The sequence below is a fragment of the Chiloscyllium plagiosum genome, unplaced genomic scaffold (assembly GCF_037043375.1).
Source record: "Chiloscyllium plagiosum isolate Xiang-an unplaced genomic scaffold, Cpla_swu_hap1 HiC_scaffold_14, whole genome shotgun sequence".
Lineage (NCBI taxonomy): Eukaryota > Metazoa > Chordata > Chondrichthyes > Orectolobiformes > Hemiscylliidae > Chiloscyllium > Chiloscyllium plagiosum.
This window is the reverse complement of record NW_028270152.1, coordinates 4,170,399-4,182,414: the sequence shown is the minus strand read 5'-3', so window position 1 is coordinate 4,182,414 and position 12,016 is coordinate 4,170,399. Positions and strand designations below refer to the sequence as shown.

The window sequence follows — 12,016 nt, the reverse complement described above, 5'->3', positions numbered from 1 at the left end:
ATGTTGGTGTAATGTCAAAATAATATCAGAGTAATATGGAGAAATGTCAGACTACTGTCAGAGTACTGTAGAGTCAGCCCAATTGACTGGGTCAGTGTCCATTGGAAAGAATTGGATTCAGTTCTGTTCCCCACACCTCAGGAAAGGTACTAACCCAGGGAGGGAGCACGGCAGATTCCCCAGAGTGATGCAGAGGTTAAAAGGGTTAATTTACAAGGACAATTGACAAAGAAGATGCTTGTGTTCCCCAGCACAGTGTTTAGGGATGATCTAGTTGATGTGTTTATAATCAAGTGATTCCAGTGAAAGGAATCCTCATAAAGCACACTAACGCATACATACATGTCAAAGGAGCAGTGAACACACCAATGTGTCCACATGGCAGTGAACACACCAATCAGATGGGCTGAATGGCCTCCTTTGGTGCCATAACCAACTTGTGAATGTTTTTGAAGTGGTGAGTTGTAAGGATCCAGACTACGTTGCCTGAGAGTGAGGTGGTGGTGAGTTCACACTGGCGTCTTCCGGTAGGAATTGAGATTGTTAATTGAAAAGGGAGGTTGTGCAGGGAGAAAGCGGTTGAGATGTAGGAGTGAATGGGAAAACCAGTTCCTGAACAATGGGCTGAATGGCCTAACTCAGCACTGGAACAATTCTGTGATTCACATGGAGCATTCCCTGAGGGTGTGAGTTCACATTCCGCCCATTCCCAGTGTGAGGAGGAATCTTTAACATTTTGAGTGGATTATTCTTATGACCACCTTGTCCTGATAGCCCCTACATCCCAATGAATGGCCATAAACATAGAAAATGATTCTGATCGGCGGCTGTCCAGGAAAACTGAGGCAGAGGTTCACAGAAACACAGGAGGACTATAACGCAGAAAGAGACCATTTGGCCCACTCTGTCTCTGCTGGTAATGATGTGAAATTGTTGAACACAATGTAGGGTCCAGAGAACTGCAATGTATCATAGCAGAGGTGCTTTATTGAGTTTCGATTGAGTACGCCACACTCCTCCAACTTCTTCACTTTCTCTTGCCCTCTCTCTGACCTTCCTTTCACATTTATTTTTTCTGCTACCCTTCCCCTGCCTCCACTTGTTTAAGCCCCATTACCTCGCCGCTAGTTCCCAATCCTGACTGAAGGTCGTTGAACTGAAATGTTAGTCATTTCTCTCTCCTTAGACCCTGCCAGACCTGCTGAGGTTTCTCAGAATCCCCTTCTGGGTTTATTTCAGATTTCCAGCATCTGAATTTAGTGTCTGCTCCTGTTATAAAACACAAACCTCCACAGCATGGTTCAGTGAAAACCCTCGTTGACCTGGTCAGGAGATTCAGAAAAACCAACACAAAAATTCTCCCCTTCAATCGCGATCCACAAGATCCCAGTAATTCGATTTAATTGACTGAAGACAATCTGACAAATTGATACCCCCTAACCTTTAACCTTTCACTTTCAGGTTGATGAGGCAGCTCTGACGAAACGACATCAGCAAGGCTGGCTCATGCAGGTCAGCAATAGCCTGGACCAGTGCATTGCTCAAATCAGGTACCACATTCCTTCTCTCAGTACCCTCCTGTTCCACTGCCTCACCATATCCCCCAATCCCACCCTCTTCCACGTACCCCCATCACACCTTTCCCCATACCCCTGACACACACCCTCCCCCATATTCCCAATCTCATCCTCCCCCGTATTTGCAATCCCATGCTTCCCCCATATCCCTTAATCCCAACCTCCCCCAATGTCACTGGGTCAAAATCCTGGAATTCCCTCCCGAGGGGCATTGTTCAAGAAGGCAGCTCACCCCACCTTCTCAAGGGGCAACTAGGGACGGGCAATAAATGCTGGGCCAGCCAGTGACATCCAGGTGCCACAAGTGAATGTGAAATTAAAAATTCCCAAACACATTCTTAATCCATAATCCTAAATGCATTCTCCCACATATCCCCAAACCCACCCTCCCCCATATCCCAACCCTCCCTCCCCCTATATTCCCAATCCCAGTTTTCCCTCATACCTCTGACCTCCTCCTTCACATTGTGGACTGCAGCCTCCTGATTGGTTGGATGCGGGTTTGTGCAGCATAGAGCTAGTGTTCCCTCTGTGTTGCTCGCTGTAGGATGGTCAATTCCCCTTTGCCAATGAAGACTGTCAGAGAGGTCCCAGTGGATTATAAAATGGTAGCCAAGGCTGGGGAAGGGGCTTATGTGTTGTGTGGCCCACATTTCCATAAAAAAGGAGTTAACGCTGAAAGTGGGGTTTGGAGCAGCCAATAGAAGAGCCTCTTTTAAACTGGTAACTGGCTGGCCTCATGTTAATGAGCCACTCAGCTCCATGACTATCACTTTCTCATTGGGAGCAATCTGACCAAGTTTAAATTCAAGATTAGAGTAGTGCTGGAAAAGCACAGCAGATCAGGCAGCATCTGAGGAACAGGAAAACTGACGTTTTGGGCAAAAGCCCTTCATCAGGAAGCTCTTCCAGCACCACTCTAATCTTGACTCTAATCTCCAGCATCTGCAGTACCCATTTCCGCCAAGTTTAAATTCAACCCTTCCTTCAGCTTTCAGTCCTTTCATGTTCCCTGGTCATCGCTTGTTCCAACTATAAAACCATAGGAGATAGGAGCAGAAGTAGACCATTCAGCCCATCGAGTTTACTCCACCATTCAATGAGGTCGTGGCTGATCTTATAATCCTCAAATCTACTTTCCTGCCTCTCCCCCATAATCTTCGGTTCCCTTGCTGATTAAAAATCTGTCTGCCTCAGCCTTGAACAGACGGATTGATCCAGCCCCGACAGCTCTCTGTAGTAAATAATTTCACAGATTCAAACCTCTCTGAGAGAAGAAATTCCTCCTCATTGCTGTCTTCAATGTGCAACCCTTTACTCTGAGATGATGCTGTTTGTCACAAATGGAAAGAACCTTTCTGCATCTCTCCCATCAAGCCCCTGAGACTGTTGTATACTTCAATAAGGTCAAGTCTTGTTCTTCTCAACTCCAATGAGTACAGGCCCAACCTGCTCAACATCTCCTCAAGAGACAGTCCCTCCACATCAGCTGAGTGAATCCTCTCCAGATTATCTCTGACTCTCAATCCAAGGACATGCACAGAAAACAATTCAACACTTTAAATCTTCCCTTGTGCTGAAAGAAAGGTTCTGTCTGTCTTTCTCCTTTCATTATTAATTTTCACCATGCCATGATCCCAGCTGATGTCAGACCACAGACTGAAACCTGGCTTTGTTGTTTTTTTGTTTTAATGAAGTGAAACAGAGTCTTGCAATATGGCAGACATGGTTTTAACAATAAAACAGGGGTTAATTATACAGACAAATGATAAAATAGAATAAATGCAACTATTTATAAATGGCACAATTTAAGGATTTTAAAACATGTGTTAAAGCACAATCCCAACAGCACATTGTCATTTGATTAGATCATGGTAAAAGGCTGGAAGAACACAGCAAGGCAGGCAGCTTCAGGAGGGGGAGAAGTCAGCGTTTCGGGTGTAACCCTTCTTCAGAACTGGGGATGGGTGTGGGGGGGGGTGGAGCTGCAGATAAACGGGGAGGCGGGGGCAGGGTGGTGAGGTGGGGATAGGTGAAGACAGGTAGAGGGTGCGACCTGGTTGGTCAATGGGAGTAATGAATCCAATTGGTAGCAGGGAGGAGTGGAAGGGAGGAGGAGGGGCTGGGAAGGGAGTTGGGGGATGGGGAAGGGAGCTTATTTGAAATTGGAGAACTCAATGTTGAGTCTCCAGGCTGTAGGCTGCCCAGGCGGAAGATGAGGCGTTGTTACTCCAATTTACGCTGTGGTTCATTGTGGCGATGGAGGAGGTTGAGGATGGTCCAGTCGGAGAGGGAGTGGGAAGGGGAATTGGAATGGGCGGTGACTGGGAGGTCCGGTCGGCTCCTGTGGGCCCGGCTGAAATACTCGGTGAACCGTTCCCTAAGTTTACGTTCGGTCTCCCCGATGTAGAGAAGACCACATCGGGAGCACCTGATGCAGTAAACTCGGTTGGAGGAGAGGCAGGGGATCCTCTGTCTCCCCTGGAAGGAGTGTTTGGGGCCCTGGATGGAGGGGGGCGGGGGGGGGGGGGGGTACCAGCAGGTTTTGCATCTTTTCTGGTTGGGGGAAGGTTCCGGGGGCTCGGGGGGATCACAGCTGAACCCACACCTTAATGCTTTGTACCTAACTTCAGCCCATGATACAATCGACAAGCAATTAATCTTAGTTTATTTGGATCAACTTTTGTCCTTTCCATTTTCTGTTTTGGAAATTAATTATATTTGACTTAATATGAAATCACACGGCAGTGAGAGCATTTTCTGCAGGTTACTTCCAATTTGTTACCTTTGTCTTCCAATTCCTCCTACATTCCCAATCCCTTGCCCACCATCCTCTTCCTCAATGTGTTGAGATCAATGCACCTCAGTTAATCAAAACCAAAAGAACGCAGATGCTAGAGATCTGAAAAAAATAACAGAAGTTGCTGGAAAAGCTCAGCAGGTCTGGCAGCATCTGTGAAGAGAAATCAGAGTTAATGCTTCAGGTCCGGTGACATCAGTTATAGAGTCATAGAGATGTACAGCATAGAAACAGACCCTTCGGTCCAACCCGTCCATGCCAACCAGATATCCCAACCCAATTTAGTCCCACCTGCCAGCACCCGGCCCATATCCCTCCAAACCCTTCCTATTCATATACCCATCCAAATACCTCTTAAATGTTGCAATTGTACCAGCCTCCTCCACTTCCTCTGGCAGCTCATTCCATACACGTACCACCCTCTGCATGAAAAAGTTGCCCTTTAGGTCTCTTTTATATCTTTCCCCTCTCACCCTAAACCTATGCCCTCCAGTTCTGGACTCTCCCACCCCAGGGAAAAGACCTTGTCTATTTATCCTATCCGTGCCCCTAATGATTTTATAAACCTCTATAAGGTCACCCCTCAGCCTCCGACATTCCAGGGAAAACAGTCCTAGCCTATTCAACCTCCCTCTGTAGCTCAAATCCTCCAACCCTGGCAACATCCTTGTAAATCTTTTCTGAGCCCTTTCAAGTTTCACAACATCTTTCCAATAGGATGGAGACCAGAATTGCACGCAATATTCCAACAGTGGCCTAACCAATGTCCTGTGCAGCTTCCCAAATCCTGTAAGCATACCAAACACCTTCTTCACTATCCTACCTACCTGCGACTCCATTTTCAAGGAGCTATGAACCTGCACTCCAAGGTCTCTTTGTTCAGCAACATTCCCTAGGACCTTACCATTAAGTATATCAATTTGATTTAGCAGAATGGTACTGGATTGTGTGTGGGGGAAGTTTGGTGCTAGTGATGAAAGATGGGTGTGGATAGGGGAAAGCAGGGTCCCAAACCAGGTTCCAATCCTAACTATGACTCAAAAGTAGCTGGTTGTAGAAATCAGTGAACATCCCCTGTGATCTTAAGACAACAGTTCTATAAAATACAGTGAGGTGCCTTTGAACACCAACTTGTAGGAACACCACACCTTTTACTGTCGTTTCTTATTCATTCATGGGTATCACTGACTGGTCCAGTATTTATTGACTGTCCCTAGCTGCCCCTTGAGAAGGTGAGGGTGAGCTGCCTTCTTGACCCACTGCAGTCCATGTGCTGTGGGTAGACCCACAATGCCCTGAGGGAGGGAATTCCAGGATTTTGACCCAGCGACATGAAGGAACTGCGATATATTTCCAAGTCAGGATGGTGAGTGGTTTGGAGGGGAACTTGCAGGGGGTGGTGTTCCCATGTATCTGCTGCCCTTGTCCTTCTTAGATGGAAGTGATTGTGGGTTTGGAAGACGCTGTCTGAGGATCTTTGGTGAGGTTCTGCAGTACATCTTGTAGATAGTACACACTGCTGTTACTGAGCGTCAGTGGTGGAGGGAGTGGATGTTTGTGGATGTGGTACAAATCAAGCGGCTGCTTTGTCCTGGATGGTGTCAAGCTTCTTGAGTGTTGTTGGAGCTGCCCCCATCCAGGCCTTCAATGATTTAAAAGCTAATTAAGATCCTCTGGCTTCTCCACATTGGTCCCTAATGGGCTCTACTCTTTTCCTGATTATTCTTTTGCCCCTATATGCTGATAAAACCCCTTTCGATTTTACCAATATCTTTTCATGTACCGTCTTTGCTCACCCGGTTTCTATTTTAAGTAACCCCATGCACTTCTGATACTCCTCCACGGCTCCTCCTCCATTGAGTGCTCAGTATTTACCACAAGCTTCCCTCTTCTTCCTTCTCCAATCCTGGCCATCCTTTTACACCCAGGGGTCCCTGGACTTGTTGGCCCCACCCTTCACCTTTACAGGAACATGTTGGCTATGTACTCTCACTATCCCCCTTTCCAATATCTCCCAATGTTTTGATGTGGAGTTTCTTGCAAGTAATTACCTCGAATCCATTTTCACCATCTGATCATATTAACATCAGCCTTTCCCCAATTCAGAACCATTTTTGTCTGCTCCATCTTTGTGGTTTTCTGTAACTGCTGTAAATCTTGCTGGATGATGATCACTAATACTGAAATTCTGTCCCACTGACACGTCTATCACTTGCCCAGCTTCCTTCCTTCACTAAAATAAGGTCCGTGTCCCCCAGCCCCCCTCTCATGGGACTTTTTAATGTGCTAGCTGGAAAACAGCCCTCTGGACACATTTTCGGAATTCTGCCCCCTCTATCCCTGTTTCATTCTTTGTCTGCCCAGTTAACATTGGGGAAGGTGAAGCCTGTCCTATTATTACCCTATCATTTTTACACTTCTCTGAGATTTGCCTGAGGATTCCTGATGAAGGGCGAATGCCAGAAACGTTGATTCTCCTGCTCCTCGGATGCTACCTGACCTGCTGTGTCTTTCCAATGCCACTCTCTTGACTCTGATTTCCAGCATCTGCAGTCCTCACTTTCTCCTGTTGCTTCGAGATATATATTTTGTCCTGTTTTAGTTTGGAGAGATTTTGGGCCACAGGTGAAAAACTGTCCATTGAAAGCCAAAAAAGTAAACAGCTTGTGAGGCCTTGGTTTTTTTTTAAAGGTTGAAAGAATAGAAGCAGCCTGACTGGGTAGAGTCAGGATTCCACAGAGCCAGGGCTTTAGTTTAGCTTTCAATAGTTGTTGGGGTTTTGAAGCTGGGTGTGGAAGCCATCTCTGTCTCTCTCTCTCTCTGTTACGGCTAAAAGCTGGGGTTCGTTTCCTGCTGCCAGAACCGTATGTGATTCAATCTATTTTACTGTATTTGTCTTTGCCAAGGGAGTGTTTGTGGGCTATTACTATATCAGAACACTTGCTGTTTAGTTGTTAAATAATCTATGATTCTGTTAAGTTTTCCAACAGAGTTAAAGATTATACCAATTCTTCTTTCTTTTGTTTGTACATTAACTATAGGGTAAGAATAAAATGTGTTTTGTTTAAAGCCGAGTAGTGTAACAATCAATTTACACTTGTTAGGGTCTAAACTATCTCCTTGATAGGTTTGAAAGGAGTTTAGGTGAAAGTGGGGACTGCAGATGCTGGAGATCAGAGTCAACATTAGAGTGGTGCTGGAAAAGCACAGCAGGTCAGGCAGCATCCGAGGAGCGGGAAAATCGACGTTTCGGGCAAAAGCCCTTCATCAGGAATTCTGATGAAAGGCTTTTGCCCAAAACGGCGATTTTCCTGCTCCTCGGATGCTGCCTGACCTGCTGTGCTTTTCCAGCACCACTCTGAACTTGAAGGGGGTTTAGTCTGGTCCACAAGGCTCCTTCCTGCAGAAATTGATTCTTTGATGAATATTGTGGCATCATCTTCTCTTTTACACTCCCTGCTCCGGCCCTGAAACCCTCAAACCTCTTCCCCATGTATCCCAAACCCTGGAATATTGAGTTGCCAATCCTTGACAGTATCTCTGTGATATCCCACATCCCCGTGGGATAATCAACCCTCAACTCACTTGCGTTACTCGCAAAACTTGGAATTAAAATATATACCACCCAGCCTTGCCATTCTCTCTTTGTGCCATAAGTTGTCTTTATTCTCACTGTCTCCCAGAGTGACTTGGTTCTTTTGCAGATTGTGTGTGTGTGCATCACCCTGGACTGTACCTTCACTCTGTATTCCACTCCCCTGCCAAATCAGTTTAACCACCTCCCCACCCCTGAAACCACCAAACACCACCTCCTACCCCCCCCCCCCCAACCATCTTCTCACACCTTCCCGGGGATCTCTGGCCCCGTTCCGGTTCAGATGCAACCTGTCGGAAATTGTTTGGATCCCACTGTCCCCAGAAACAATGGACCCAGTGAACCAGGAATCTAAAGCAGAGATTGGAGGCTGGTAGGTCTCTCAGGCTCCAGTGGGATGGCGTGCAGCCCACACTCTCCTACAATGGGCCCTGATAATAAGTGGCTTCGGATTTTTGCAACTGGGCTAAAGGGACTGTAGGCACTGAGCGAGGGAGTGCCCGGTGCCGACAGTACATCTGGAATAGATGCAGCGGACGGAAACATTCCTTTAATGTTAGATGTGAAGGAAAAGTGGATTAGACAGATGGAATGTTTTTGTGAAACATCAACTTGCTGTTGCATGCCAGTTGCGAAAAGAATCCTATAAGTTCCTTTTGCGTTAATTATTTCCAGTCACACAAGGTGGAGTCCACAGAGAGAGGCTTCGCAAATCCAATTCAAGCTGGGTCAGAAATAACATGAACTTGGTCTCTCATCTAGCCCACTGCCTTTCTCAGTTACTTCTCTTTTCTCTCTATCTCTTTCTCTCCTTCTCCCTCTCGGTCTCCTTGTTTCCTTTTCTCCTTCTCTGGGTGATTCACTTGTGTCCCTGCAACCTCACCCCTTCCTAAGTCAGGTCCGGCCGCAGTGGGTGAGATTTATCTCTGTCAGAATGTTCACTGGGAAGGGCATTGGCTGTCATGTAAACTGGGTGGATGACTTTCAATAGAAACTAATTTCAGCCCCTATCACCATCCTCCATCTTCCTTCCTCTCCCTCTCTCTCTCTCTCTCTTTTTTCCATTGTGTTACTCTCTCATTCATCCACTGTCTGTCAACTGCAACTGATCAGATTCAGCACAAAAATTACAAATAAGCGTGGGCCATTTGGCCCCTCAACCCTGTTCTGCCATTCACTAAGATGGCGGCATGGTGGCTCAGTGGTTAGCACTGCTGCCTCACAGTGCCAGGGACCCGGGTTCAATTCCCACCTTGGGCAACTGTCTGTGTGGAATTTGTACATTCTCCCCGTGTCTGTGTGGGTTTCCTCCGGGTGCTCCGGTTTCCTCCCACAATCCAAAGATGTGCGGGTTAGGTGAATTGGCCATGCTAAATTGCCTGTAGTGTTAGTTACGTTAATCAAGGGTCAATGTAGGGGAATAGGTCTGGGTGGGTTGCTCTTCGGAGGTCGGTGTGGACTTGTTGGGCCGAAGGGCCTGTTTCCATTCTGTAGGGAATCTAATCTAATCTCAAGATCTGATTGTGGCCTTTGCTCCAGTTTCCAGCTGCCTGTGTCCGAATTCACATAAAGTCCAGTTCAGCTACGAGCTCCTGTGCTCACTGACCTTCATCAGCTCTCTGTCCAATAAAGCACAATTTAAAAAATCTTCTCCTTGTGTTTAAATTCCTCCACAGCCTCACCGGTTATCGGTCTGACCTCCCGCAGCTCTACAAGTTGTGGAGGGGACTTACCGAGCCACAAAGGGATAGAGATAAATGAAGCTGAGTGGACAAAGGTCTGGAAAATGGTGTCCAATGGGAAAGCTATTGTCCACTTGGCAAAAAGAATAAAGAGAAAGCATGTTACCGAAATGGGGAGAGGATGCAGAGCTCTGAGGGGGTTCTGGGTGTCCCATGGCAGTCACACAAGGTTATTCTGCAGGTACAGCAAATAATCAGGGACTGTCACATATTTGTATATTGCAACGCCTGTAGGGAGGGATTTCCAGGATTTTGACCTAGCGAGGTTTATAGTTCCTCGAAAGTGGAGTCGCAGGTCATTGGGATAGTGAAGAAGGCGTTTGGTATGCTTTCCTTTATTGGTTAGTGCATTGAGTACAGGAGTTGGGAAGTCATGTTGCGGCTGTACAGGACATTGGTTAGGCCACTGTTGGAATATTGCGTGCAATTCTGGCCTCCTTCCTGTCGGAAAGATGTTGTGAAACTTGAAAGGGTTCAGAAAAGATTTACAAGGATGTTGCCAGGGTTGGAGGATTTGAGCTATAGGGAGAGGCTGAACAGGCTGGAGCTGTTTTCCCTGGAGCGTCGGAGGCTGAGGGGTGACCTTATAGAGGTTTATAAAATCCTGAGGACCATGGATAGGATAAACAGACAAGGTCTTTTCCCTGGGGTGGGGAGTCCAGAACTAGAGGGCATAGGTTTAGCGTGAGAGGGGAAAGGTATAAAAGAAAACTAAGGAGCAAATTTTCACACAGAGATGGTACGTGTATGGAATAAGCTGCCAGAGGAAGTGGTGGAGGCTGGTACAATTACAGCATTTTAAAGGCATCTGGATGGGTATATGAATAGGAAGGGTTTGGAGGGATATGGGCCAGGTGCTGGCAAATGCGGTTAGATTAGGTTAGGATATCTGGTCAGCATGGATGGGTTGGACCAAAGGGTCTGTTTCCGTGATGTACATCTCTATGACTGCATGACATGGAAGGAACGGTGATATATTTCCAAGTCAGGATGGGGAGTGGCTTGGAGGGGAACTTGCAGGGGGTGGTGTTCCCATTTATCTGCTGCCCTTGTCCTTCTAGATGCAAGTGGTAGTGGGTTTGGAAGGTGCTGTCTGAGGATCTATAGTGAATTTCTGCAGTGCATCTTGTAGATGGTACACACTGCTGTTACTGAGTGTTGGTGTCAACTGGGCTGCTTTGGCCTGGGTGGTGTTGAGCTTCTTGAGTGTTGTTGGAGCTGCACTGACTGATGTTTATGAACGTGTGCATCGATGTGCGATTTCAGTCTCTCACATACATTTTAGTTACTTTGCTTCTTATTGCATTGGCAGAAGACACTTGGACAAATACATGGAAAGGAAATGTTTAAAAGGATACGGACCAAATGCAGGGAAATGGGGTTAGCGTGGATGGACATTTTGGTCGGCATGGACCAGTTTGGGCCAAAGGGCCTGTCTCTGTGCTGTAGGACTCTATGACTCGATGTAAATAGTGAACTGACTGAACTGGTTTGTACTGACTGACCAGACTGACTCACTGACAGTTTGTACTTACAGAGACATGTGTTGTATAAAGTACTCTTAAAGGGACAATGCCTGCTGAGATTCACAACATACTACAATGAATTGCTCTCCCCACCTCTGGGCATGATATTTTAGTCAATCCCATCAGATTGGTAGATTCATTCAAAATGTAAACGTTTCAACCTGACAAACTCAACGTTTGTTCTTTTTCTGAATTTCAGGGAGGCTCGACAGAAGAAGACAGCCCTGAGCCTTGGTTACCATGGTAATGTGGTGGACCTCTGGTAGGTGCTAGGAATTAGATTCCAAAGATTAGGAAATGTTCGGGTCTTTGATCCATGGGTTGCCATTTACACTGTTTACTTCCTGTATTACATTGACTCAGAACAGTTCAGTCTAACCTCTTTGCTGTTCTACTTGGTCCCTAGAACCAGGGAGCTCACTGGGCGACAGGGTGGCACAGTGGTTAGCACTGCTGCCTCACAGCGCAGAGACCCGGGTTCAATTCCCGCCTCAGGTGACTGACTGTGTGGAGTTTGCACATTCTCCCCGTGTCTGCATGGGTTTCCTCCGGTTTCCTCCTACAATCCAAAAATGTGCAGGTTAGGTGAATTGGCCATGCTAAATTGCCTGTAGTTTTAGGTGAAGGGGTAAATGTAGGGGAATGGGTCTGGGTGGGTGGGTGGCGGGTCGGTGTGGACTTGTTGGGCCGAAGGGCCTGTTACCACACTGTAAGTAATCTAATCTAAACTTGCCGTTTTAACCGTCTTCATATCTGCTGCTGATTCCTTTCACAAC

The 12,016-nt window shown here is 46.7% G+C and overlaps 1 protein-coding gene across 2 annotated transcripts in view; it reads left to right on the top strand.

Moving 5' to 3' along the window:
* Positions 1-12,016, top strand: part of uroc1 (urocanate hydratase 1) — a 100,609-nt gene that overhangs the window by 34,229 nt on the left and 54,364 nt on the right. For both annotated transcript variants that reach the window (XM_087994045.1, XM_087994046.1), the window contains exons 9-10: positions 1,462-1,550; positions 11,440-11,502. In XM_087994045.1, the coding sequence (XP_087850171.1) occupies positions 1,462-1,550; positions 11,440-11,502 (152 nt within the window). The remainder of the gene's footprint in view (positions 1-1,461; positions 1,551-11,439; positions 11,503-12,016) is intronic.